Raw genomic sequence first — 27,266 nt, 5'->3', positions numbered from 1 at the left:
TGCTCTCTAACCCCTGTGGAAGCTTCCTAGTCAGGTTTGTTCCCTGTCAAACTTTTTAAGAGAAATTGGAGAAACAAAAGTAAATATTCTACCTTTTTTTGGCATCGGCCACGAAACACTGCTGGTTATAAACTTGGAAACTCACTTTGAAGCAAGGAATAGCTAAGCAGCCAAGACCCGGAGGAGCAGTTGTGTGGGTGGCCTGGCTGTGCTTGGAATACTGTGTGTTGGGGAGAGGGAGGAGGGGAAAGGATCAAGAGCTCAGAGTTGGTGGGATCTTCTGAACCCCATAATTCAGTGGTTTTCAAACTCTATCCTGTGGAATTCTGGGACTCCGCAGAAACCTCTCAGAGGCTCCCCAATGAATTCAGCTTGCACCTGCAAGGAGGGGTGTCAATTGCATTATCTGGTGCATTTTGGATTACAGTGGGGACCTGGCCAGTACCGTGTGTATGTGTGTGCACACATAGCTGTGCTCCAGAATAATTTGTGATGTGCAAGGGTTACTTGGCAGACAAATTTGACATGGAAAGAATTCCCTCAGGGTAGAAAATTTGAAAGCCACTGGTCTGGTTTCAAGGGCCCTGTGCTATTGGGAGTCTCTCCTATCCTTGCTCTGGTTGTGCTTACACCCTCTTCCCCCCCCCCCTTCTTCCGCTGACATGCAATATTTTGTCATCACCGTATCATGCAGATGGTAACGATGGATCTAACCTGACTCAAATATCCAAGAATGGCCTGTCTGTTTCAATGGCTTCCTTATTTTCAGGTAGTAACCTTGCTCTGCGTGTCGGTCTGTCTGTGTCACGTGGGCACAACTAGTTAGATCGCCCTTGGAGTGTATTGCATGTCATGCCTTAGGTGCTTACCTGTAGTGTTTGCATGTTATAGAATTCCCTCCCTCCCTTCTATAGTCAATGTATATTTCCACCTTTTGGTGCTGAGAATATAAACAGAGGTGAGAGCAAAAGAAAGCAAAAACCATATGGGCCAAAGTCTGGTCTAAACCAGGCGGTTTTGACAAAGCAGCAAAAACCTATCAGTTGTACATCATACACGGCCCCACTGTGGGAGAGACATTTCTGTTACAATCTATCTGGGACTTCCCGAGCCCTTTCTTTTGCAGTCCACTGAAGGCTACAAAAGCAGGGATATCAAATGCAAACTGTCATATTTTGACTGGCATAGTGACCAGTTTGAACTGTGTTCTCTCTCTCTCTCTCTCTCACACACACACACACACACACACACACATATTCTTGAGTGACTAACACATCGTAACCAACTTATTTCCCTGTGTGTGTGTTTCTTCGGGTAAGCTAAACAGCTAGCAGCTACTTCCCTGCATGGCTCATAAGCTTTCCACCTTACCCCACGGTAGTCTTGTTCACTTCCTATGGTTCTTGCTCTCTTAGCTGCTTGCTGGTGTTGATAGAAAGATTAGGCCAGTGTGAGCAACTGTGGCTAGCAAAACTTTTTGGGACCTTTTAAGACTTGGCAGACCAGGTCAGATTGATGACCTTTCTGCCAATGGTGGACAACTAGGTGCCCTGTGGAAGTTTACAAGCAGGGCCTGATGTGATCTTCCACATCATAGATAAATAACCCACAATATCTAGCAGTCTGTAACCCCTCCTCTCTGAAATGGGGGTCATCAATAGCCACTGGGCAACTAATCTGCCATTTAGTTATATAGAGTGTAGTTGCTTTTTAAAGCCATTTGTTATAACAGCCCCCCACAGAATTCTGGCAAAATGGGGTGGTAGATGATGTTAGGTGAGGGAATATGTGGCTTAAACTGGGGAGCAACCTACTCATTTTCTGATGGGAGAACCCCCTATCAAGCCATGCTTCGGGAGCAGCAATACTTGGGTGAACAAAGCATCTCTTCCCACCTGGTATGTGCCCAACATGCTCAGGAACTGAGGCCACCTTGGAGGTCTCTGTAGCTGTCTCTCTTCCTAATGGGAAGGATGCAAGCAGCTACGAATCAATGCCTCATTTTTCCAACCAGGCACAAATTGGGGTGGAGAGGATCAGATAAAATTGGGTTAGATGCCAGATGTGGCTTGTGTTTACTTTAGTATTAGAAACCTTGAACACAGGCTCTGACACCTTTCTTGAGGCGCTCTCTGTGGATGGTGCAGAAAGTGGGCAGACTTTGAAGTGGCCCATTGTGAGAAGACCTCGGCCCATAGGCGAATTTGCCCATCTCTGCTGTAGATCAGTTCCTTGTTGTAAAGTTGTGATATGCGTTAATCCATCCAGAATCTTTGCCACGTCTAACCTTCCCCCGCTTCATTTGTGCTGTGATTTAGATGCAGACATCAAGAGGAGTGCAGCTCCCAGCAAGAAGTCCTTCCACTCCTCAGGCTCCACGTATGTATCTCTGATGTAGCGTAAGAACACCATGATGGCTCATTCCTCCCCCTGCTCCATTTCATGTGGGGTGAAACACTGGGAAGATTTAGGCTGAAAGGCTGAAGAAGGGACAATTGGGGGACAAATCTAAGAAAGGTCTAAACAGGCTTCTTCTCTCAGTAATATATCTGAAGGGTGTTGGGGCCAAAATGTAAGTAGGATCTGTGCCATTTGGGAGCCATTTTTGGTAGTATCAGGGCCAAGAAATGACAAGGATTTAAAGCTCTTTGGCTTCCCAGTGTGAAGGAATGGGTGAGGACCAGATTGCAGGTTGCTGAGGTTCTGGCTAGGCTGAGTCTCGCGGATGGTGGCAGTATATTGCATCCAGGGGCAGGTTTCAAGTAGATAAAAGGAACTAGTTTGGAGCCAGAAATGCTGGTTTATTGCTTCTATGCCAAGAGAGGTGTCAAAGGTGCCAGCCTGGCTCTGACTAAGGGGCTGCTTCCACAGGCAGAGGCAAGACTGATGGGAGGATCTGTTTTTGCTCCTGCAACTGGCCATATGCCCCAGGGGACAGGGGCAGAAATAACAGATGAGGGCTAGATGAGAGAAAGTGCAGTAACATGTCCGTAGGACACTTTTAAGTTTTAAGTGTGCCAGGAACAGGGGAAGACAGATTATCACTCTGCAGATGTTGTTGGATTTCAATCCCTGCTACTCCTGGGCCAGTTGGGCATGCTAACTGGGGCTGAAGGGAGTGGGGAGTTGGCAATTTCTGGAGGGCCGCGGGTTTCCTGTCCCTGCAGTAAGAGACGAAGAGTGAGGAATTAAGCCCAAGGCTTCGTGGGACATGTGGGGTTTCATGAGGAATGTGAAGGGGATATACAGGAGAGCCCTCCTTTCCCGCTGCTTTGTATCTGTGCTAATCTCCCCTGCTTTGTCCAACAGCTTCCACTCTTTCCTCAACTCCAACTCGGCGGAGGCTGTGGCCATGGGCCTGCTGAAGCAGTTTGAAGGGATGCAGCTCCCTGCTGCCTCCGAACTGGAATGGCTTGTGCCAGAGCAAGACGCCCCGCAGAAGGTAGGGTTCCAGAGTTCAGCACCCACCTACCCTGGGCCAGAACAGGACAGTCATTTTGTGCTCTGCACCCCCCTTTCCCCTCTCTAGTGGTGGTTTAAACTTAGCCACTTTACGGCGGGGGGCAGCAAACACTTAATGTGCTGGATGGTGGTGGCTTTTAAGCATGGTTGCAACCACTCTAGATTAAAAGGGCAAAGGGCAGCAGTCCCAGTACTTCAGGTAGGCCTGGTGATGTGGCCAGCCCATCCAGCGGCTCAGGCGGCAAGGGCAACAAGACCTACGTCTGCACAGAACAGTGGGAGATACTACTGACACTGGGATTGGTAGGGAGCAGGAACCAACGTGGCCAAGGGACTGGTGGGAGTTGTAGTCCAAAACTTTGGATGAAGGAGGCTGGGAATTGGTGTTTTGCCCTTTCTATCTTGTGCATTGACCACTGACCAGGGCTGTGGCTGATAAAAGTGAGCTATGTGGTCTGTGAAATTTAGCTGTAGCATAGGGACAGGTTGCTCTGCACCCAACGCAGAGATAAGGAGCAAAAGATCGGATGTTTCAATAGGAGGAGCGTGGCAATCTGAAGTGCCTCCAAAAGCTTTCACCAGGCCCACCTCTGTTCCTGCTTCTCTTCCCAGGAGCAGGGAAGACTTGTTCAGGGAGTCACCTTGATAGATCATTTGCTGTTGGTTTTCAGGGCCCGAGACTGTCTCTTAAAAGGCTTCTTAAGCGGCCCAAGTGGTATAAGAAAAGACAGCTTTGCAAAAAGTTGCTGCTGGTATGTCCCGAATGGGAAGTGTGGCCAGGGAGTGTCGTGTTAATGCGTGCTCTAACAGCCTTTATGAATGGCCCATCTGAAGGGGCCCAGGGTGTGTGAGTGTTGTGGCTGCGCTCTCTGCATGGAAGGCCTTGGTTTAGAGTGGTTTGTTGTGGCTGCTCAGTAGAAAATCGGGTTTATAACCAGGGCTGGCCGCACCTGAAGCCAAAAGACTGCAAATACAAGCCAGCTCAGTGTGACTTGCACCAATGAGTAACCACCCAAAGGTTTGGGTCCAGGCTGCATGCCTCGGCCTCCACCCCAGCTGTGTTTTTGCTGACATTTGACAGCTTCTTGATTTGCGGGAAGTCAATGGCCGGAGGTGTCTTAGGCATGCTTACAGTCCTATAGCACTGGGGCACAGCAGGGCATTTTGATGCAAAATTCAGCACCCTGAGAATTTTGGTATGTTTTAAAAGCAAAAAGCCTCTAGCCCTTAAAGCTGCCATAAGGAACTTGAGTAGACATGGGCTGTGCTGGTTGAAATCCCAGAATCTAAACCAAGGCTGTGCAGGAGTGTGTGGTCAGGGTGTGGAACGTCGGAGCTCTGCATCGCTCCCTAAGCAAGTTCTGTGTGTTCTTCTAATTTTGTCAATTTCAAACCACAGGCTTTGCTTGTATGTGAGAGCGTGAGGCCTTTTAGGGAGGCAGCAGTCATGCAAATCACACAGGGAGGAATTGCAGCAAGCATAATGGCCCTGTTTATATACTTCAGTGGGGTGTAAGGGCCCACCCAAGGCTGATACTCTGTGCTGGAGACAGTGAAGCATTTCAGCGCTGCTGGAAGTGACTAACAAGCGCCAGTGTGAGCCCCAACTGTGGCTGTTCTCCCACTCCTTCGTCGCCTTGCACATCAGTTCTGCGTTGGCTTTACAAAGGCGCTTCAGTGGTGACCTGCGGTTCTGCTCTGGAGTTGCTCTGCAAGATGCTGCTTTGTTCCGTTTGCCATAGTTTTGGGGCTGTTGTTGCTCTCCACCCACTCCCCACTTCACACACTCAGTTTGACAGTGGGCTCTATTCACAAGGGATCACTGATTGTCGACTTCCTCTTGGGTAATGGCAAAAGGAAGCTCTTCTTTCAGCAGTCAGGAATTCCTAAGTGCCCTCTTGTTAAGGTTGTGTGCACTCTGGGATTACAAAGTTTCATGTGCATGTGAAATATGAAAAGCGAGGGTGGTGGGCAGGGAGGGCACCGCGACGTGAGATTCTGCACTTGTGCAACAGAAATAACATGGAGGACGCCGTCACACGTAGCAGTTTACCACTGGATTGTGGAATAGCCACGGGATTGCTATAGCAGCACTGACTTAGCAGCATTTAGTGCTTAAATTATTTCCAGAAGATTCTGCAGTAACCAGATCTTGCCTACTTGCTTGTTGGCTAACCATGGAAGCTCTGTGCCCAGACCCAGGTGCATGTTTACATTGTGCATCTTGTTCTCCTCCTGCAGCTCTTGCCAATTCCTGATTCTGTGCCCATCTCTCCCGACGATGGGGAACACGCGGACATCTATAAACTCCGTATCCGGGTCCGAGGGAACTTGGAGTGGGCGCCTCCCCGACCACAGATAATCTTCAACATCCATCCAGCACCAACGTAAGGAGACAGGTGGTTTTCAAGCCTGCAGCGTCCTCTGTCTTTCCCTTCCTCTTTCCTAATATGCCCATTCAAGCCCTTGCTAGAATCTGCCAACAGCAGCAAGAGGATTTTCCCCCTCTTCACAAAAACTTAGAAGTTGTCTTTAAGAATGGAAGCCTCACAAAGGAAGCTGCCTTATGCTGAGTCAGACTGTTGCACCATCTACCAGAGGATGAGAAAGTGGCTGGGAGGTGGCTTTCTCATGATTTGCTTGATGACCAGCCAAAATACAGCGACTTGTGAGAGTGTCCTCTCCATGGCCTCTTCCCTAGCTCATGTCTGGTGGGTGGTGGCATTCTGCAAGCACAGGCCTTTTCTCAGAAAGCTAGTGGTCCTTGAGGTTTAAGAACAGGCTTGGAAACAGACAAGTGTCTTCTGACCTTTACAATAACATTGCATGCCCATGTAGAGGGTTTTTTTATTGCATATTCAAATGCTGCATGTTAAATCCTCATAACATTTTCCTTAGCAGCCCACTCCCTGCCCCCCAAGGTAGGAGGTTCAGATCTATCTATCCTCTGTCTGCACACATAAATAGCACATGTTTTGTGTGTTTGCAGGAGAAAGGTGGCAGTGGCCAAGCAGAACTATCGCTGTGCTGGATGTGGCATCAGGACAGACCCTGGTGAGTGATGGATTTGGCAGAGTTCTTGAGGCCCTGTTTATGTTATTTTATGTTACTTTGTTTTTAAAACTTTGTTTATAGACAGTTTAATGTTTTAGAAATCTCTTAAGCAGTGTACAAGATTTTCAAAGACCCTATTTTTAAAATTAAAAATACAGTGTAAAACCAATAAAACAACTATATGGGGGAATATAAAACAGGAATTGTAGGATTCAAAGCATTTCATGCAGGGTATGAACTTACAGGCTGGGGAAAGCCCAGGTGAAAGGTACGTCTTCACAAGACATCTGAAGCAACTGATAGCTGCTGTTTCACATATGACAGAGGGAAGGGCATTCCAAAATAAGGGACAATAGCAAAAAATGCTTGTTTTCAGGTCAGCACCCTCGGATATTCTGCAGGGTGCAATGGCATGTGTAGAATTTTCCCAGATGGCCTGAATTGATCTTCTAACTGAATGCAGGGGGGGGGCAGTCTTTCACATAATAAGAAGTCATTGGACATAGCCCAGTAGCTGTTTGGCAACTAGTGCAGTTTCTTCAACACTGCCTGAACCTTCAAAGATTTTGTCTTAGAAGGTGGTGGGTGGTATTAATCTGATTTGACTGGGTTGTTTGTGTATTAATTACTGTTGGCCACTTTGTTCTGAACAGAAAAGCAGAATATAACCAACCAACTAACTGATGTGGTTCAGATCATGAACTGGTAGGGACGAAATTCACATTCCATATGTACACATGCACTACACTGGGGGTGTTGAAACTGGCACCTTGGGCAGGATACCTTCCTTTTGTTTTCGGGATGACTTGTGGATAGGCTCAGCCCCCGTTCCCCAGGAGGAGTCTGAACACATTCATTCTCTATCTTTCTGTCTCCCCCTCTCCCTCCAACCCCCGTCCCTTCAGACTACATCAAGCGCATGCGCTACTGTGAGTACCTGGGTAAATACTTCTGCCAGTGTTGCCATGAAAACGCTCAGATGCTCATCCCCAGCCGCATCCTGCGCAAGTGGGACTTCAGCAAATATTGCATCAGCAATTTCTCCAAGGACCTGCTAAGCAAGATCTGGAGCGACCCCCTCTTCAATGTGCAGGACATCAACACTGCCCTCTACCGCAAGGTCAAGCCGCTCAACCAAGTCAGGGTAAGGCAGACTGAGTGTGAGATGCCATCCCTACCCTGCAAGTGTAGCTTTTATACCTGCTTTAAGTGTCAGAAGTGTAGATTTGTGAGAAAGCTTGGGGATTCTGTAACAAAGAACAAGTAGAACAACATTCTGTAACCTGGCGGGACTTTATAGCTTATGTTTCAAATGAGGACCTGCAAAGTTCCTTGCCTGCACCTAAGAAAGAAACATAGTTCTTCTAAATAATTTAATATGCATACGTTGAATTGTATTTGCCATTATTGCATAAGCATCTTTTCGCTTTCTGTGCCTGCGTGCAGTGGGAAAGAATTCTGTTACATATCCCTATTCAGAACCGCAAATCCCACAGTTCCCTGGGTTCCAATATGCGTGGGAGAGGAGCAGATACATGCTCTTAGGGTACGTCCCACTCCCCACCACCCTGGAAATATTGTTCTACATGCAGGGGCCAATTTGCGCGCACACACACACACACACACACCGTTTTTGAGAGAGAGAAAATTACTGTTTGAATCTGAGCCAAGCGTGCAAACCTCCAGGTCCATCTTTTCCATTTTTTTGAGCCAAGCCTGCGCCTCTGCCACTCACTTCGACCTTACGCATAGAAATCCTGCCCCAAGCACATTTGCAGAGGCCCTTCATTTTCATTTTATTGCTTTAAACCTCTGCTCAAAACCTTCCATTGATGTAAATTGCTTTTTCATAGTAGCTTTTCCCACCCCTAGAATCGTGTGTGCAGCAACTGTTACTGAGCACAGGATTCAGCATCCTCAGAATCTCAGTGCTTTTTTGTATTTATATAAGGTTTCTAACCCTTAAGGCTGTGCAGATCCCCTTGAAAGTGTGTGGCTGAAGCCTGGTGAAATCTCAGAGCAACAGAAAGGACAGGATTTCTGGGGCGTGGAGCTACAGTGCCTGAAGAATACTCTGCTCCACCCCAGAACTACAGAAATGAGTAACCTAAGCCAAAACTGTCAGATGCAGCGAATTTGCATGCCACTTACACAGACTGGCGTTTCTAAAGCAACAAAGCATACCCAAACCTGCCTGGGGCAGTCCGATTGTTATTTCTTCTAGCTCTTGCAGCTGGTTGTTGTTTTTTAATTTCCCTTTTTCATTTCCCCCTTCCTTTTTAACCATGCATCCCACTGGGTTGGGAAAACTCCAAAGTCCCTTTTGAGGCAGGGCCAAGACCTGGGCCTGGGTTTCTGTTCAACTCCTTGCTGTGACACACATACCTAATACTTCTAAAACGAAAGGAGCCTTCCAACCTGAGGTTTTCCCTTCCACTTGGTCTTTTCCAGCTGCTGAGAATCCAGCTGTACCACATGAAGAACATGTTCAAGACCTGCCGTCTAGCAAAAGCGTAAGTGCTGTGGGATGCAAGCAAAACGACAGAAGCCCAGCAATGGAGCTGGAGGGGGGGGGCGCAGAAACAGTAGTGGTCTCCTCCCAGTGCACTCCTCCCAGATAGCTGCATCTCCTCCTACAGAACGTCTATAGGACATGCTCTTGAACCACAAGGAACCTGGGCCGCCGCCACCAGCATATGAACTTCTGTACCCCACTTTTAGTCTTTCAGGCACCTCCACCCTCCCTTTGTTGAGCAGAAGACGCATTCTTCTGCTCCTTGCTAACCTCTAGGCCTGGGCTTAAGCAATAGAAGGTGTCTGTTGCAACTGTCCCCGACTCCACCTGGTCAGTGGGGCTGTGGGATCATTTCCTCTGCTTCTGTGCACAGGGGTGCGCACTGTGTACCAGTGCCTGCTTGTCACGTGTGAAGATTACACAGCTGTCTATATTTGCCAGTTGGAAAGCTGCGAGCGGCAGCAGATTCCCTGCAAGTGTTCAGCTGCCCAAACTGTCATGCGTGACATTCACACAAGGGTCTAACTATGTGAATGTACACCTCCCCCCCCCCACACACACACTGCATCAGAGATGCATAGATCTTGCTGGGTTGTTGGAACGAACCTTAGCAACCACCACTCTGACCTTAGCCACTCTGAGCGGCTCCTGACAAAATATTAAAAGCAATACAACTTGCAAATGGAAAATAACCATTGCAAGGGAAAGGAGCAGAAGGGCAGTGAGATGATAGGTGGGAAATGTGTAGCCTTGAGCTATTAAAGAGCTCTGCCAGCAGCCCTCACTTGCATCAGCTGGTCTGGCTGCAATATTCGCTAAGTGAGGACAGGGAGCATTCAGAACAGAGCAAGGCTGCTTTGTCATGGTGCTGATTTCTGACTTGGTCCTGCAGGCTCCTGGATGCCTTTGACGCCGTGCCAGGTCATTTGACAGAGGACCTCCACCTCTATTCCTTGAATGACCTGAGTGCCACCAAGAAGGGGGAGCTCGTTCCTTGCTTGACAGAGCTCCTCAAGGCAGGTACCCAGCACGTTGAGAAATGCATGGTGGGTAACCTTTTTACTTTCCCCCCCTTTCAGCCCCTTCCCGTCCTCCCAATTTGTATTGTATTGGTTTCTCCACTGGGTCAAGTTTCGCACAAAAGCCATGCAGGGAGACCTGCATTTTCCCAGGCAGTGTTCTGGGTGTGTGTCTGGGTGCCAGGGAGGCTTATCTTAACCCTTCCAAGTGAGACAGCTTGAGCTGCAATCTCTATGGGAACATCGGAGGAGGAACTTAGGATCGCTCTTGCACACAGCGGAGAGGGTAACTTTGGTAGACTTCTTGTAATAGAGAACCACATGCACTGCTAAATTGAAGCTCATTTGAAACACAGTACCTGTTCTGGCTTCTCCCACATCTCCCCTCACCCCCACCAGAACCATGGGAGTGTTGGCATGGGGACCCTGCAGGACAGTATGGTGTGGAGGACTGCAATAGGTAATGAGGGGGGGGTGGTGGCCCAGGAGAAGTCATTCTCTACAGCAGTGGAATTCCCTCCCCACAGAGGTGTGTTGGGCACCTTCGTTCTATGGTTTCTGTGGCATTCTGAAGGTGCTCCTCTTTATCCTAGCTCTTGACACATGGGAAGTATTTTCAGGATCCACCTTGTTCCTGGGACTGGAATTTGTTTCAGCTGTTGTAAATACTGAATTATAAATTGTTGTGACCAGCCTTGGACCCTGGGTAGTAAATTGAAATTATAATTTAATTGATTGATTGCAACAACAGCAAATCCTAGTGCAGTGCCATTGTTGGATACAACAGTATGTAATCGCATACGCAGTCTTGCGGTAATCCAACCTTCACAACCTGTAACCCATATATAAGGGCACACACAACAACAACAACTGGTTAAGATGCGGCAGAATTATTTCTGTGCTGCAGATTGGGTGGCCAAAGTTGCTTGCCTAAAGCCCTCAATGGCTGAGGCAAGATTTTCACAGGGGAGTTTGTGATTCCTTGGCGATGGTAGTTAATGAGATGGCAGGTAGCCTTGTTAGAGATCACTTGCCACTTTTGTGGAGCTACAGTGCCCAGCGCTAAACAGATGCCCAGGGAGGTTGCTTGAGGGTGAGGCAAGGACTCCTTGGCAGGGCGTTTGTGTGTCTCTCTGTGTGTGCACATGCTACAGATCCAGGGCTTCTCTGTCCCTTCAGAAGTGGGTGTTGCTGGGCTGTTCTCCTTCACTCCCCTCCGCTTCTTCCTTTTCTCCCGCTCAGCTGTGCCAGGCCAAGGGCTTCATCTGCGAGTTCTGCCAGAACGAGGAGGACATCCTCTTCCCCTTTGAGCTGAACAAGTGCAGGACGTGCGAAGGTGAGAACGGGAGCCACACCCCCTGTGGCTGGGTGTTGGAGACGCTGATTTTGCTAGTTGCTCATTTCCCTCTCCCCTTGCAGAATGCAGAGCCTGCTACCACAAGGTGTGCTTCCGCTCAGGACCCTGCCCCAAATGCGAGCGGCTGCAAGCGCGGAGGGAACTGCTGGCCAAGCAGAGCATGGAGGCTGACATCTCGGACCATGAGGAGGAGCAGGAGGAGGAGGCGACCGTTGAAGGAGCAGCCACGTGACAGATGAGAGACTGTGGCTTGGCGCGTGGCCTCTGCCTCCAGGGACTGAACTGACAGAGAACTCAGACTGACTCTTCCACAGCTAATAAGCCAACGTGATGGGAGCCTTGGGGGGGGGGGGGAGTCCCTCAAAGGGTTATTTTGCACTTGCCTCGGGAGGTTTTGGTGCTTCCCTTCTGTCTGAGCCACAGGACGAGGGAGAGAGAGACTTGCTTGCTGTCTCCGCCACCAACTTCGATGCACTGCGGAGCCCAACTGCCACCGCAAAGAAAGTAGCAGCTGCCTTTGCCTTGAGCGCCCAAACCTCTCCCCACATGCCACTTGGGAGAAGCCGGTGGGTGATGCTGGTGGGCTTATGTGGCTGAGCTCCGGGCCGAGTTCCAAAACACTCCTAAAGGGAGAACGGGCCACGTGGAAACTTGTTATTTGCTGTATTGGCTGCTGTGTGCCAGAAGAGGCAGCTTTTATGTTTTCCTTTTGCCAAAACCACTGCCTATAACTCTGTATACTTTTGCTGCTGAATGTCATTTATCTGGCCCTAATTTTTTGTGCCTGAAGGAAGCCAGAGAACCGAAAGGGGCATTCAGCCTGCCCTTTTATTCTATCGGGAGCTGCCTAGCTACAATAAATACTGGGGGGTGTAGAAAATCTGCTGGTACCTAGCGGGGTAAGCTGAGGAGGGTGGGGCGATAGTTGCAAACCCAAGGTTCCCACAACTCTTCTCAGAATAATCTGCCCACACACCCCAACACCCTATGAGAGAGGAACCAGCTCCTGCTTCCTTACCTTCCACCGTTTCTTCCAATTTGCCTAAAAAGTCTTTTTCCTTGCAAGGGAAATGTGGGTTGGTAGCTTGCAGAAATAAATGTCCCCTTCCAGGATGCTGGATTTGGGAGGGATTCCAGATTAAAGCCTCCATAGGGCAGAGCCTGGGGCTTTCCTATTGTGGGAGTTAACCTCTGGGCTCTTCCTTAGATCAGAGAAGATTTCTGACACTTTTGCAGCGATGCATTTGCTTCTCCTGCTGATATTTCTGCTATGTTTCTGTCTTGACACCTAACCTCTAGGACTTACCCGGCTTTGATGGTAAATTGGTAGGTGCCTTTTGTTGTTTAGGGTACAGGAGATTTCCTATTACTGGCCATGTTTCATGATCAAGCAGACCATGATGGAAAGGGGCAATTATTTAGTAGGATGGGGGGCAGAAAATGGTGCTGAAGATTGCAGTTCATTTCCTCATTCTTGCAGAAGCATGGCAGGGTCTCCAGGAGCAGAGCTTAAAGCAGCCTTCATCCTCCTGATATTTAGGCTCAGTGGGAGCTGCAGCCCTGGAAGGGGTGCTAAACTGGAGAAGACAGGCTTCTAGCATGCTGGTGAGGTGGTGCTCTCGTTAACCACCAGCCATTCTGCTAGAATTAGGGGCTGAAGGGGAGTTAGCTGGCCCGTTGCACTGAATATGACTTGGGTTCATTCAGACACAAACAAAACTTCCTTTCCTCATATTAATAGGTGAGCCTCTTTGTCAGATTCCTTTAGTTTGGTACTTGAAATGTGCCTGTGCATTATAATCAAGTAGGGTTCTTCCACACCAACTAGTCTTTATAGTCTCTTCCCTGCTCCTGTTTTGCAACGCTTTCTCCTAGCACCTTCTTGTCCACCTCTGCTTCCCCTCCCTTGTTCCTCAGCAGAGAGATGTTCATCAGCCCTGCTTAATCTCCAAGAGTCTATGTCGTCTCTTAATCTCCAGGCTTTTTCATTGGGGAATCTCTGGCCTGTGGGGCTTGCTGGCAGCACTGGCAGCAAGTCCTGCAGGATCCAGAACTCTGCAGTGCAGCCAATCCCTGCTTTTGGCACGGATCTTCCCTTTGCAGTCTGGCTTTGGTATAAAGCCAGGCTGCAGAGGAAAAAAACAATTGAGAGCGCTTAAAAGAACCCTTTCTACATTGGGTTGCCTGTCAAAATGGCCTGCGGGGGTGGAGAAACTTGGGATCTGGCCTGCGCTGTGTGATTGGCAGGATTATTTTACGCTACTTCATCCCCCCGCTGATGCTGGCATTCCTCTTATGGTGAAAGCACTTCACACCCTTATTGACTAGGTGTGTGCTCACAAACTTCTCCCAGACTCCTCTATGTGCCAGTTCCTGTGCAGGGGGAGAATAAAATGGGAGGGCCTCTGATGGCAGTGAGAGCTGCCTTCTCCTATCAGATGCTACTGTTTGGCAATGTACCCAATTCTGTATATGGTGCTGTTCCGTAACAACCTCCTAGCAGAGCACATTGTGTGGTGTGGTCCTTCAGAGTACTCTCCTGTGTTGCTGCCTAGAAGCTGGAGATTGTATTCCTTGCAATATGACCAGACTTTCAAAGTCAGCTGGTTCTTGGACGTTTGAAGTGGCCCAGTCTGAAAGGACAGTTGGTTTGTGGATGTTAGTGAGGGTCAGTGTGGTCCGTAGGTAGAAATGGCATGATGTCTTGAGGAAGGAGGAGGTGGCATTTTGGGCGCAGGTCACCCAGCTAGCACACAGCAGAATCTCCTGCAGGAGGCAGCATATGTCCTTTTGTGCTGGCCTAGACTGCAAGACCCATTTGCAGTGTCATTTTAGCTACTGTATTTTTTTTAGCTATACATAACACACTAGAAAAACCCTGACCAAGATAAGCAGGACATACAGTTGACATGCGTGCAAAATGACATGGTGATGCTGTGAAGATTTACTTAAAGAATGCTATATAAAGGTAGACAGGAAGTTGCCCACTTCTGCTCAGACACGGCCTTTGAAGGTGTTGCTCTGTGGCTTCCACTTGCTTAATTCAGTGGCACTCTTTTTATGCCCTCCGGCTTAGAGCCTCAGCCTTTTGCTGCTGCTTTTGGCTAGGCTGAAAGATCTGTCTTATTTTTTTAGCTCCACGTGTAGTTTGCTCAGAGTATGCCCACGTCCCGAATTTATAAAGGAAATGTTGAAATAATTGACTTGGGGTATGTTCAGAAACAGTTGGTGGTTTGGTGAACTAGCAGTCTGGAATACGGGCGATTGAACCAGCTGAAGCGAAGGAGCAAGGAGCCGGGAACACAGGTTAACTCAGCAGGGTGGATGCTTGTGAGATGGAGATGGGGGCACTCCACAAGCACCCTGTTGACTGAATGCCTTGGGTGTTTGTGGGTTGGGTATTATCGCAAGAGGGTAAAACTGCGGGACCACTCCTCCCATTTCCTGTGCCTTCACAATTCCTACAGTAGCCTGTTACTATCAGAACTCTACAGAAAGTGCTTCCCAGATAATTCCTGATCTAAGGTTTTAAAAACACAATAGCGACAGGTTTGCAGCAGCATGGAGTATTTCATGCATTCTGAAGCCCTGATTTGCTTCAATTAAGAGCCTCTCTCATAGATAACTGTTGAAGAACAACATCTTTTATCTTGATTATATACATCAGTTGCTTTGACTGCCAAAAAACAGTACATGGCTCTGTTTTATGGATTGGAGCTCCCCCTTGCTATCCCTTTCAAAAATTGTTTTTACTTATTCCAGGGCCCAACTACACTTGCTGCTAATCATGTGCTTAAAGAAGCTTGCTTAACTTGCCTGTTTTTAGGGCTCCAATCTGAAATACACGTCCAATCCAGATCAGTGCCCACCCAGTCACCTCTATTGAATATCACCCCCTCCTGGCTATTTGCCCCCCAAATGTGCCATGAACAGAAAAGTCATATGGAATCCTGGTGATTTTTTTCTCTCTCAAACGGTGGCAGCCTGGCTTAAGTATCTTTTTCTTATTTTAAATGTGACCATCGTCAAACGAAGGTGAGCGAGCCCTCAACCTTGTGTCACAAACAGTCTCAAAAGATTGTAAATCCACACTGCAATCCTTTACAGTTAAGAAGAAATTTGGTGGGGTTTTTATATATATATATAATTGTCAGCACTTCTGTTGATGACATTTCTTGTGTTTGTCAGTAAGGCCCTCTTTAAAAAAGCTATTTTCCAGGGCAGACTTCTGCCAGCCTGGTGCTCTCCATCTAGCTATGGGGCTACAATTGCCATCAGCCACAGGCGGTACAGTTCTGCTGCCTGGGGGCTGATGAGGAAAGAAAAGCTCAAAACATCTTGAAGGCACCAGGTTGGCAAAAGCTGTTCTAGATGCACTGATCTAAATTCCAAAAGGGGGGTGGTAGGTTGTGGAGTTTTTCCTCCCCCTTTTACGTGATAATTGTGCAGTCTCCTTTCTGCAATGCCTGGAAAGCACACAAAGGGAGAATGCAATGAACAGCGGAATGGTTAGGAAGCCAAATGGCCGACCCTGATGAAGCTGTGATCGATTTCTGGTATGCCCACGGTTTTGCAGAATGACTGCTGTCCATATTGTAAATGGTATGTGAAAGTTCTTTATAAAGAGTTAACGGTGGAGTTGAAACCAGATATCCACCTGCTGTTAACCACAGAAATGCCGTCCATAATAAACTACACTAATAAGCATGCTGCTTTTTGCGGTCTCTGTTTTCGTCAAACGTGAAACGCCTCCTCATTGGTAGGTTCCAGGCTCTGTGGCTTTGCTGGGCTGCCATCTCCTCCTGCACTGCCCACCGTTCTGCCACGCAGAAACATTGGAAAAACCTGTCTGCTGTGTGGCACGCGGCTTTGGGATTGCATAGCAGGTAGAGAGCGAGGCTTCAGGAACGCAGCTTGACCTACTGTTGCTTCTTGTTCCGCATCTTAAAAGGGTGGGCAAAACCTGCCTTTTTGCACTACGTAAAATGTGTGCGACGTTAAGTTGGCCTCAGCCGCTGCGAAAAAGGCGACGTCAAGCTTTGCCCTTTAGCCACTTGAAGATTACTTGGACAACTTTTGAGGGCTGTACTTGCGCTCAAACTGGTCCACGTCAAACTTCCTCTTGCAGCCAGCGTAGTTCATGTAGCGGATCTTGCCAAACACAGCCCGCTCTGGCCAGCCTTGGTCGTGGATCCCACAGATAGACCACATGCAGCCTGATGGGAGGAAAAAAAGAACAAATGGATCTCTGCTTTTGCATTCTTCGTCCCACCTTTCTCTGCAGATACAGACACAGGTCTGGTGATCCCTGCTCTGCAGGGGGTTGGACTAGATTGGCTCTTGGGGCCCGTTGCAACCCTACGACTCTATAATACAGCCACCCAGCCTCTTCCCATGACTTACCTACATATCCATTGGGGTCCCGGCCATCCAGTTCATAGCGGTCATTAAGGTAGATGGAGAATTTCAGGGCCTCTTCTGGCGAAGTGGTCCACTCCAAGATTTTCTTGGCCCAATACATCCTCAGGAAGCCGTGCATCTTCCCTTCATGAACCATCTGGAGCTGAAGCAGAGGGATGGAAAGGTGGATGAGCTACGGATGAGGCCCTGCGGAATGCCATCCCATCAGATGTCAAAGAGATAAACCATCATACAACTTCCTGTATCAGGAAGCTTTTGATGGTTTCGGTGTGTTCTTGGAAGCCACCCAGAGCGGCTGGGGATGTGCTTATGGAACCAAAGGGGTGGTGGCCCGAAAAACTGGGGCGCACTGGTTTAGATAAAAGGGCAAGTAAAGGGGGACTTTATGGGTGTCCCATAGGGGCAGCTGGTTGGCCACAGTGAGAAGGAGGTTCTCCATCACCTCTTCCTGCTCCATCACTATTGTTCACACGCCCTTCAACAGCACTTCCCCGAGTGGGTTACAAGAGTTTTAAATTCAGAATGAAAATAGTTAAAACTAATTACGGTCACAGGGATGAAGTGGGGGCCCTATGCTCTTAACCCCACAAGCAGGAAATAAAAACAACTGTACACATTCAGAAACGGCCCTTCAAAAGGTAGTCTGCACTGACCGTGGAGGGTCCCCATTTAGTTAGTATGGCTAAACATTTTTATTTTTATGTATATAATTTTTTATTTAATTTTGTGTTTCAGAATTTAAAATACTCATTTAAACATCCTTAAAATATCAACGACTTCCCTTCTTCTCTTTCCATGGTTCATTTTCCATATCCTAAATCCCTGCATATTTTACAAAAACTAAGCCATTCAGTATTCCATTATTACATCCATCAAAACTTATTTACACTGCTGAATTTATCTTAATGCTGCCAACGTTTTCAATTCTACACAATTATTTCCCATATATTCAATAAACCTTTTCCAATCTTCTCTAAACGCATGTTCTTCTCGTTCTCTTATTCTGTGTGTAAAATCTGCAAGCTGCGCATATTCTGCCAACTTTAGTTGCCATTCTTCTTTAGTTGGGACCTTGCTCGTTTTCCATTTTGGGGCTAACGAAACACGGGCCACAGTAACGGCACACATAAATAACTTTTTTGACACCTGGGAATTTCCATCCCTCATCCCCCTTTAAAGCCATCTAATCCAGCGGACATCACAACATCCAGTAGCAGAGATTTGTACCACTTAACAAGGTGGCATGTAACTTTTCCATTCCGATCGAGCTGCTGCTGCAAAGAGTTTTAGCAGTATTGGAGAGGGAGAAGCAGATTTCCAAGCACATGACAGGCATAATAATAATAATAATAATAATAATTTTTTATTTATACCCCACCCTCCCCAGCCAAGGCCTGGCTCAGAGTGGCTTACAAGCAATAATAAAAACAAGATGAATGATTACAACTTAAAAACAAAAGTAAAATACAACATTAAAATAATGGAACATTAAAATATTAAAATGTAGCCTCATCGCAGGAGGAGAAGGAAAAGAAAAAAGAAAGAGAGGGAGGGAGGGAATCAAATTGGCTCCAAGCCAAAGGCCAGGCGGAACAACTCTGTCTTACAGGCCCTGCGGAAAGAAATCAGATCCTGCAGGGCCCTGGTCTCGTGAGGCAGAGCGTTCCACCAGGCCAGAGCCAGAGTTGAAAAGGCCCTGACTCTGGTTGAAGCCAATCTAACTTCCTTAGGGCCTGGGACCACTAGGGTGTTGCTATTTATGGACCTTGAGGCTCTCCGTGGGGCATACCGGGAGAGGCAGTCCCGTAGGTACGAGGGTCCTAGGCCGCGAAGGGCTTTAAAGGTCAAAAGCAGCACCTTAAATCTGACCCTGTACTCTACCGGGAGCCAGTGCATGTGCTCAGAAGCCAGCACATGCCCATCCAAAGACAGGTCCTCACACACCTTTGGAGCTTAGGTTTACCTGTGCAGCGTTCCAGAGAGGGTCGTGCGTCTTTCCTGCCTCCAGCTGTTCCAGTTTGTACAGGTGAGATCGCCTGTCTCTGGCATGCAGCTTCAGCGTCGTTTTGGCCCAGTCATAAGCCCCTTTGAATGGTATAAGGCATAAAAGATTATGGTTAAAAAGCAATTGAGCCCTATTAAAATGCAGCATTATCATAAAGTTAAAAAAGTAAAGGACCCCTGGACAGTTAAGTCCAGTCAAAGGCGACTATGGGGTTGCAGCGCTCATCTTGCTTTCAGGCCAAGGGAGCCGGCGTTTGTCCACAGACAGCTTTCCGGTTCATGTGGCCAGCAGGACTAAACCGCTTCTGGTGCAATGGGACACCACGATGGAAGCCAGAGCGCATGGACACGTCATTTACCTTCCCACTGCAGTGGTACCTATTTATCTACTTGCACTGACGTGCTTTCGAACTGGCAGGTTGGCAGAAGCTGGGACAGAGCAACAGGAGCTCACCTCGTTGCGGGGATTCAAACCGCCCACCTTCTGACCGGCAAGCCCAAGAGGCTCAGTGGTTTAGACCACAGTGCCACCTGTGTCCCTGCATTATCATATCACATGTAAAGGCAAGCGTCGCAGAAGAGGTGTCCTTGCGGAGCAGAGAAAGGCAAAACAGGTGAGCCCATTTACCTTCCACCTTGTCATAATTTGGGTTGTAGTAGCAGAAATTGTCCGCCAGCTCCCTCCGCACCACGGCCTCTTCAATGAAGGCTTCCGCCGATTCCTTGTACCGGCTACGGAGCTTGCGAACCTCCAGAATTGCTCTCTGGACAGAGATCTGACCTGTGGGAGGGCAGTTACTGTTCAGTGGGCTTCTGAGATCTTTGGAACTTGCAAGGGAGATTCTCCTTCAGGCCACAACAATCTTCTGTGGGCTCCCTCCCTGTGAGAAGCGAAGTTACACGAAACCAGGCAGAGGGCCTTCTCGGTGGTGGCACCCGCCCTGTGGAACGCCCTCCCATCAGATGCCAAGGAAATAAACAACTATCTGACTTTTAGAAGACATCTGAAGGCAGCCCTGTTTAGGGTTGGCTGCTACCAACCCTAAACGTTTTTGGGCAGAGCGGACAGCTGATCTGCAACCCAGGCAGGGTTTGGCCACCCCTGACCCCCCCGCAAGGGTTTGACCCAGGACTTGCAGAGGAGCAGCTCCCCACTCACCAAAGTGGAACCAGGGCGAGAGGTTGCTCAGAGCCGCCCGGTTGGGATTGTTCCTGTCTGTGCCAAAGAACTTCAGGCGGTCCTTGATGAACTCTTCCAGCACCGCCAAGCCAGCAGCTGTCCCTGGCTGCGCCCAGGTCACCTCCTTCACGGAGCGGTCAACCTGCAGGCTGGCATAGCAGGCGTCCCAGTCAACAGGCTGCGGAGTCAGAAGAGGAACAGGGGTGAAAAGCTGGCAGCAAGGACGTTCTCCAGGCCAAGGACGTTCCAGCAATCCTTAACATCCCAGAGCTCATGGGAGCGTGGGCATCATTCGACTTTTCATTTATCTTATTTTTATTTCATTTCTTAAATTCATGCACCGCTTTAATTTCATAGACCTCGAAGCAGTCTACAAAGAATAATAAGAATGACCAGATAGGCTTACCCAGACACATAGAGTTTACTGCTGATTTTAATCCTTTGAATGTTTTAAATAGTTTTTAACTGTTATTCCCTATAATTTTACTGTTCTTTTGTAAACTGCTTTGAGGATTGATTGATTGATTTATTGATTGATTGATTTTTAACAATCAAGCAGCGCGTAAATTTTATGGAATAAAAATAATACATACTATTATTCAGGGCTTTTTTTGCTATTCTAAGAGAACAAGGGAGAAGTCCATTGATGAGTTCTGGCACGTCTTTTTCCCCAGGACTCGAGGCAGCTTACAAAAATGCAAGAAAGCTGAACATATATACAAGGGAATAGTTAGTACGCGATTAAACTTCAACAGGGTTAAAACAAGATAAAAACAAATCTATTAAAATACAGGTGGTAAAAAATAAATGCGCATTTGTGGGGTGAGTATTGCACACCTGTGGCCTTCTGTAAATGTCAAAGGAGCAAAGAAGAAGAAGAAGAAGAAGAAGAAGAAGAAGAAGAGGAGGAGGAGGAGGAGGAGGAGGAGGAGGAGGAGGAGGAGGAGGAGGAGTTTGGACTAGATATCCCACCTTTCACTCCCCTTAAGGAGTCTCAAAGCGGCTAACATTCTCCTTTCCCTTCCTCCACCACAAAAAACACTCTGTGAGGTGAGTGGGGCTGAGAGACTTCAGAGAAGTGTGACTAGCCCAAGGTCACCCAGCAGCTGCAGGTGGAGGAGCGTAGACGCGAACCCGGTTCCCCAGATTACGAGTCCCCCGCTCTGAACCACTACACCACACTGGCTCCCTTACACCATAGGATGCTCCCTTACCCCGAGTCAGACCATTGGTCCATATAGCTCACTACTGTCCACACTGACTGCCAGCAGTTCTCCAGGGTTTCAGACAGGGTGTCTCTCTCAGTGCTTCCTGGAGATGTCTGGATTTGAACCTGGCACCCTCTGCATGCAAAACAGATGCTCTACTGCTGAGCTACAGACTTTCCACAGCTTTTCTGTCCCAGCTGCAGTGAAGGGCTAAGGGAGACCTGCTGGAATGTCTGCAGCAGTTTGCCAATAATTGCAAATGTCAAAAAAACAAAACACAAAAAACCGCCCAGATCCCTGCTCCCAATATCGACTGCTACCTCTGCCTGGAACTCCGCGGGATAAGGGTGCCTGACGACAGGTGGGAATTCGGTGAGAAACTCAGCCAGCCGGTCGTGGATTTTCCGGCGGATAGTTCTGGCCCCGTACTCCTGCTTGTCGGAGGCCACCCAGCAGGGCACAATGTTGTGAGCATCGACCTGGGGAAGCAAAGCAAGAGAAACGGCAATTGCACACAGCTCCCACTATCCTAACACTCGCTATACAAAAATTCACTTATCCAAACCCAAGGAATTAATACCCAAGCCTCCTAGAATTGCTATGTACACCGCAGATTCAGATATCCAAACAGCCAGACCTGCATGTAGTGCTGTAAACGAATCAGCAGCCTTGAACAAACCTTACTTTTTGTGTTTTCCTGCTTCATGGCAGCCATTTTGCCAAAAACCATGATGGGAGGGAGGGAGCTGGAGAGATCTGACAAATAAGATAGCGTCTTCCTTCTTTATTTGCCTTTTGCAAGGTTTCAGAGGGTTTTCCTGGGTTTTCTCGTCATTTGGGGGTAAAATTCCGTGGTTGGGAACGCATTAGAAATTTCCCCATAGGAATCAATGGAAAGCATTGACTCGTTATGCAAACATTTGCCTAACACATGATTTCCTGAGAATGCATTGTATTTGAATAGCGGGACCTTTGTGTTAACTTCTACAGCAGCCCTTGCCCATCTGGTGCCCTCTAGATGCTGTTGGTCCATAACTTCTCTTAACAGCCACCAATTAATTGTGGAATCAGCTTTTCTGGGATGAAGCTGCTTCTTCTTCTACCATCTGTGACTGGATTAAAGACTTTTTGAGGGATCAGACACAAACAGTGAGGGCCTGTTACATCTACCTTCCTGAAGCTTAGTACTGGCACCCCACAGGGATGTGTGCTAAGTCCCTACCTGTACTCATTGTACACATATGACTGTATATCATCTGATCCATCCACAGTAATCATTAAGTTTGCAGATGACACTACCATAATGGGTCTAATTGCAGGCGGAGATGAAACAGTGTACAGGGGGGAGGTTCAAAAAGTATCTACATGGTGCTTAGAGAATAACTTGCACTTAAATATTAGTAAGACAAAGGAGATGGTGCTGGACTTCCAGAGGAAGAGAGGGAAAACTGCCCCATTGTATATCGGGGGGGGGGGGGCTGTGTGGAGAGTCGCCTCCCTTAAATTCCTGGGAGTTTACCTTAGTGAGGACCTCACTCGGAAAATCAACACAACTCAGGTGATCACTATTTCCTCAGGGTCTCTCTACAGAGGGTGGTGAACACAGCACAAGATATTATGGGTTGTCCCTTGAGTCCGCTAGATCAATGTTCCCCAACCTTGGGCCTCCAGCTGCTTTTGGACTACAATTCCCATCATCCTTGACCACTGGTCTTGCTAGCGAGGGATGATGGGAGTTGTAGTCCAAAAACAGCTGGAGGCCCAAGGTTGGGGAACACTGCGCTAGATGACATCGCAAGGGATCGTTGCCTTAGGAGAGCAAGAAAAATTCTCAGGGATGACTCACACCCCGGCCATCACCTTTTTAATCTTCTACCCTTGGGCAGGAGATACAGAAGTATAATCAGCCGTACCAACAGGCTAAAAAATAGCTTCTATCCGTGGGCTGTTAGGCTGTTGAACGGAAAATAACATAGCGCAACTGACTTGTGAGGTGGTGTGCTGTGCGATAAGCACACAGAGTACAATGAAATTGAATGTTTGGGTGGGCTGGGAGGCAGGCTCGGTTAGGCTCGGTTAATTTCATTGTACACAGGTTGTACATTGACAATAAAGGTATTATTATTACAGTGGATGCTCAGGTTGCGAACGTAATCCATGCGGGCTGCACATTTGCAACCCGCCCGCAGCGTTCGCAAACTGCAGCGGCGCATCTGCGTACACATGGGTCGCGATTCGGCGTTTCTGCGCATGTGCAAAGAGTGATGTTGTGCTTCTGCGCATGCGCAACCGCTGAAACCCAGAAGTAACCCGTTCTGATACTCCTGGGTTTTGACAGTCGATAACCCAAAAAAATGCAACCTGAAGCGTCTGTAACCCAAGGTATGACTGTATTAAGCTTCCTTTGTCAGATTCAGTGAACGTGATGGAGGTTATGAACTCAGGAATCCAGGCAAGGTGGTGAAATGGAATCACAACATCTGTGTCACCATGGCGACACCCCCCACTGCCCCGCAGCTCTGCCCAGATCACACCCCAGCGGCCAGACTCCAGGCCTCCCTACCTGGACAAAGGGCACATCAGGTGGCAGCCTCGCCTGGACATCGTGCACCCACTGCATGGGGACGCGGAGGGGGGCAAAGTCCGTCACCACCCCACCAATGCCGTGGGTCGTCACAAAGGGGGGCAGCACGTCCTTTGCGAAGCCGATGAGCAGGTGGAACGGGATGCTTAGTTCCTTGCACTCCTAGGAGACGGGAAAAGGAAGCAGAGAATATCTGGTCAGACAAGAAGCTCGTGATATCGACTCATAGACTACCAGTTAGTCTAAGTCAGTATTTACCACACTGGCTGGCAGCAGCTCTCCAAGGTTTCAGGCAGGGGACACCTCCCGGGCCTACCTGGAGAGGCCAGGGGCCGAACCTGGAACCTTCTGCATGCAACGCATGTGCTCCCCCACTGAGTATCTAAAAGATACACTGTCAGGGGTTCAGGAGCAGAGTCACAGGAGAGGGAAGAAACGGAGAGCGAGGGGGAGGAGTCGGAAGGAAATGTCAGCGGCGACAGTAGTCCGAGGTCTCTGAGTCTCTCCAGTGACTCGGAGGATTCACAGAAAGGGGCCCCCATGGTCAGGGCAAGGGGAGTGCCCAGGGGGACACCTCGGGAAGAAGGGGCCAGAGGGGACTCAGAGAGTAGCAGCTGGAAATCCGGACCAGCGTCCCCCCCAGAGTGCAGTAGGGGGGAGGAGTCCAAGGCATCGGGATCAGGGAGCACGCAGGCAGAGGGAGAACGTGAGGCAGGACTGACCACACCCTCGTCAGGGAGCGAGGAAACGGTCATCCGGAAAGTAAAACGCGCGCGCGCGCCAAGTTCAAATGTACAGGAGGGCGGCAAGGTGGGCAGCCCGGGTAGGGAGCCAGGTCCTAAAGCCCGCCGAAGAGAGGGGGAGGAGTCAGAGGGGTCAAGCTCTGCGTCGGAAGAGTCCAGGAGGAATGAGACCCCGGGGGGTAGTAAGACCCAGAGGAAGAGAGAGAGAAGGAAGAGGTGGAGTAAGATTAGAGTATTGAACTGGTGCACAGGGGGTGGAGATCCAGACAGAGCTTCGCCGGTCTAAAGTCCAGACGTAGGGCTGGGACGCTGAGACGTGTAAATGGAGACTATTCTTCAATAAAGACTTTGATACTGTACGATCGGCTAGCGTTGGTCCTTGGTGAGCTGGGACCCGGAGCCAGCTCTGACAGTAAGCTCTGTCTCCTTTTTAAAGTTTTGGCACCAAGAACCTCGCCACGTGAGTCGACGCAGCGAGGACAGAGGAGGGGTGCTTACAGAGCTCACAAAACTCAGGCAAGATGACGACGGAAGAGCAGATAAAAGCCCTGCAAGAAGCGGTGACGCACCTCAGCACGGAGGTAATTGCATCCAGGAAGAGAGAGGAGGAAATGGTTACCTCCTGCCGGGATCTCCAGGCCAGGTTGGACGTGCTTTCTAAACAGGGGCAAACGGGATCCAAGGCAGAAGGCATTGGCTTGGGGAGAAGGGGAGGCAGCCTTGTATCGCATTTCGACGGGAGTTTGCAGCAGTACCCCAACTTCAGAGCAGACCTGCTGTTTGCGCTGGATCTCCTTGACAAAGACTTTAGAGATGAGAGAGAGAGAGTGGGGTTTATCCTGTCCCATTTGCATGGGGAAGCCAAAACGTGGCTGCGGAATCTATGGAGGGACAATGATCCAGCGCTCCAAGATGCGAAGGCTTTTATTAAAGCAATGGACTCATGCTTTTTATCAAAGGTAGACGTCGATATTGCCAGGAGGGACATACATGGACTTAAACAAGGCAAAGCCAGTGTGCGGCAGTACCATACTCGATTTTTCGGACTGGTTCATGCCCTGGGGTGGGAAAAAGATTCTGCGCCAGTCAGAGACCTCTTTTGGGAGGGGTTGAATGCAGATGTAAAAGCGGAGATTGGAAGAGGGGAGAGACCAAGGAGCACCCAGCAGGTAGTCCAGAGGGCTCTGGAGATCGGGGTGCATCTGGAAGAACGTCCTTGGAACAGGGAAGAAGGGCGTTGGGGAAGGGCACCAGCCAGAGCACCTCCCTTCTTTCCCAGAGAAGCAGCGCGTGCGCACTCCACACCCTCGCAGGGAGGGGGAGAAGAGCCGATGGAGATAGGAGGTGCCAGGGCTCAGTCAGCTAACAGAGCCCTAACACCGGGAGCAGCCAAAACGAAGCCTCCTAGAGGGAACAGGAAGTGCTACATCTGCGACAGTGCTCAACACATCGCGAAAGAGTGTCCCCAGAGGCTCCACAAGCACACTGCAGCCTCGGCAACAGTCGCTGAAGCAGCTCAATTGAAAACGCAGCAACAGTTAAACGACGGAGTCTGGCTGGAGGAAGAGGCACTGGGGTCCAGCCAGACAAGTCAATGAAACAATCCCCAGCACTTTTGCAACCCACAGACCCCCTCCCACCCAAACCAGTGGTGCAGCTTACAGCGTCTCTCCAACTGCCCAATGGACGCACTCTGGAGGTGCCGATCACCATTGACTCCGGCAGCAACGCTGACTTTATAGGACTGGAATTCATTCAGCAGCACAATATACCACTGCTACCAGCCACACTGCCCCTGAACGTTGTCACGGTGGATGGCAGAGACTTGTTAGGGGGGCAGGTGGTGCAACAAACGCAACCAATGGTGATGCGGATTGGAAATCACCGAGAAGTCATCAGCTTTAACGTCACCCACCTGTCGGACACGCCTGTAGTCCTGGGCATGAGTTGGCTGCACAGGCACAGCCCAGCATTGGCGTGGTACCAGCGCCAACTGACCTTCGGCTCCTCCTATTGCGCGGAACATTGCATCCTTCCTAGCCCGGAAGAAGGAGGGGACGACCCGCAGCTACAATTAGGCACGCTGCAAGCAGTGCCGCGCAAGTACGCAGCGTTTTTGGAGGTTTTCTGCGAGAAGGAAGCGGACAAGCTGCCTCCCCACAGGCCCTATGACTGCAAAATTGACCTCCTGCCAGGAGCGACGCTGCCAGCCGGGAAACTGTATTCCATGTCTGAGGACGAGCTGCAGGAGCTCAAGGAGTTCATAGACCTCAACTTGAAGCGCGGTTTCATCCGGGAGTCGAAGGCAGCGGGGGGCAGTCCTGTATTCTTTGTGAAGAAAAGGGACACGCCCCAAAAAAGACTTGTGGTAGACTTCAGGCTCTTAAATTCAAAGACCAAGCCCGCGGCCTTTCCCATGCCCAAGATAGATGACCTGCTGGCGACGGCGAGGAAAGGACGCGTTTTTACAAAGTTGGATCTGCGAGGGGCGTACAACCTGATTCGCATACGGGAAGGAGACGAGTGGAAGACTGCCATGTTCACGCCCCTGGGCACATATGAATACAGAGTTATGCCCTTCGGTTTACAAAATGGCGCCCACTGTTTTCAAGCTTTCATGCATCACGTCCTGGCGGGTCTCCTCTACAAGACATGCGTCTGCTTCTTGGACGACATCCTGATATTCTCAGAATCTGAGGAGACCCACGAGAGAGACGTC

At 49.1% G+C, this 27,266-nt stretch overlaps 2 protein-coding genes across 6 annotated transcripts in view; one reads left to right on the top strand and one right to left on the bottom strand.

The window, feature by feature from the left end:
* RUBCN (rubicon autophagy regulator) overlaps nucleotides 1-16,114 on the top strand; it is a 50,706-nt gene extending 34,592 nt beyond the window's left edge. For 2 of the 5 annotated variants that reach the window (XM_083441996.1, XM_083441995.1), the window contains 10 exons: nucleotides 695-769; nucleotides 2,319-2,379; nucleotides 3,310-3,442; nucleotides 5,704-5,849; nucleotides 6,452-6,516; nucleotides 7,422-7,660; nucleotides 8,968-9,029; nucleotides 9,924-10,077; nucleotides 11,293-11,386; nucleotides 11,470-16,114. In XM_083441996.1, coding sequence (XP_083298122.1) covers nucleotides 695-769; nucleotides 2,319-2,379; nucleotides 3,310-3,442; nucleotides 5,704-5,849; nucleotides 6,452-6,516; nucleotides 7,422-7,660; nucleotides 8,968-9,029; nucleotides 9,924-10,077; nucleotides 11,293-11,386; nucleotides 11,470-11,639 — 1,199 coding nt within the window. In that variant the 3' untranslated portion in view covers nucleotides 11,640-16,114. Of the gene's footprint in view, nucleotides 1-694; nucleotides 770-2,318; nucleotides 2,380-3,309; nucleotides 3,443-5,703; nucleotides 5,850-6,451; nucleotides 6,517-7,421; nucleotides 7,661-8,967; nucleotides 9,030-9,923; nucleotides 10,406-10,482; nucleotides 11,387-11,469 lie in introns of all 5 variants that reach the window. The other 3 variants (XM_083441998.1, XM_083441997.1, XR_014511719.1) reach the window with 2 other exon arrangements.
* The window catches only part of LOC310678350 (deoxyribodipyrimidine photo-lyase-like), a 25,508-nt gene continuing 14,073 nt past the window's right edge, over nucleotides 15,832-27,266 (bottom strand). The window contains exons 4-10 of the mRNA XM_083442242.1: nucleotides 23,784-23,966; nucleotides 21,541-21,699; nucleotides 19,992-20,190; nucleotides 19,461-19,613; nucleotides 18,792-18,913; nucleotides 16,811-16,970; nucleotides 15,832-16,623 (exon numbers count right to left, since the gene is read on the bottom strand). Of these exons, the coding sequence (XP_083298368.1) occupies nucleotides 16,469-16,623; nucleotides 16,811-16,970; nucleotides 18,792-18,913; nucleotides 19,461-19,613; nucleotides 19,992-20,190; nucleotides 21,541-21,699; nucleotides 23,784-23,966 (1,131 nt within the window). The 3' untranslated portion in view covers nucleotides 15,832-16,468. The remainder of the gene's footprint in view (nucleotides 16,624-16,810; nucleotides 16,971-18,791; nucleotides 18,914-19,460; nucleotides 19,614-19,991; nucleotides 20,191-21,540; nucleotides 21,700-23,783; nucleotides 23,967-27,266) is intronic.

Source organism: Podarcis tiliguerta (genome assembly GCF_965153285.1).
Source record: "Podarcis tiliguerta genome assembly, chromosome: 5".
Taxonomy (NCBI): domain Eukaryota; kingdom Metazoa; phylum Chordata; class Lepidosauria; order Squamata; family Lacertidae; genus Podarcis; species Podarcis tiliguerta.
This window is presented reverse-complemented; position numbering and strand designations above follow the sequence as displayed.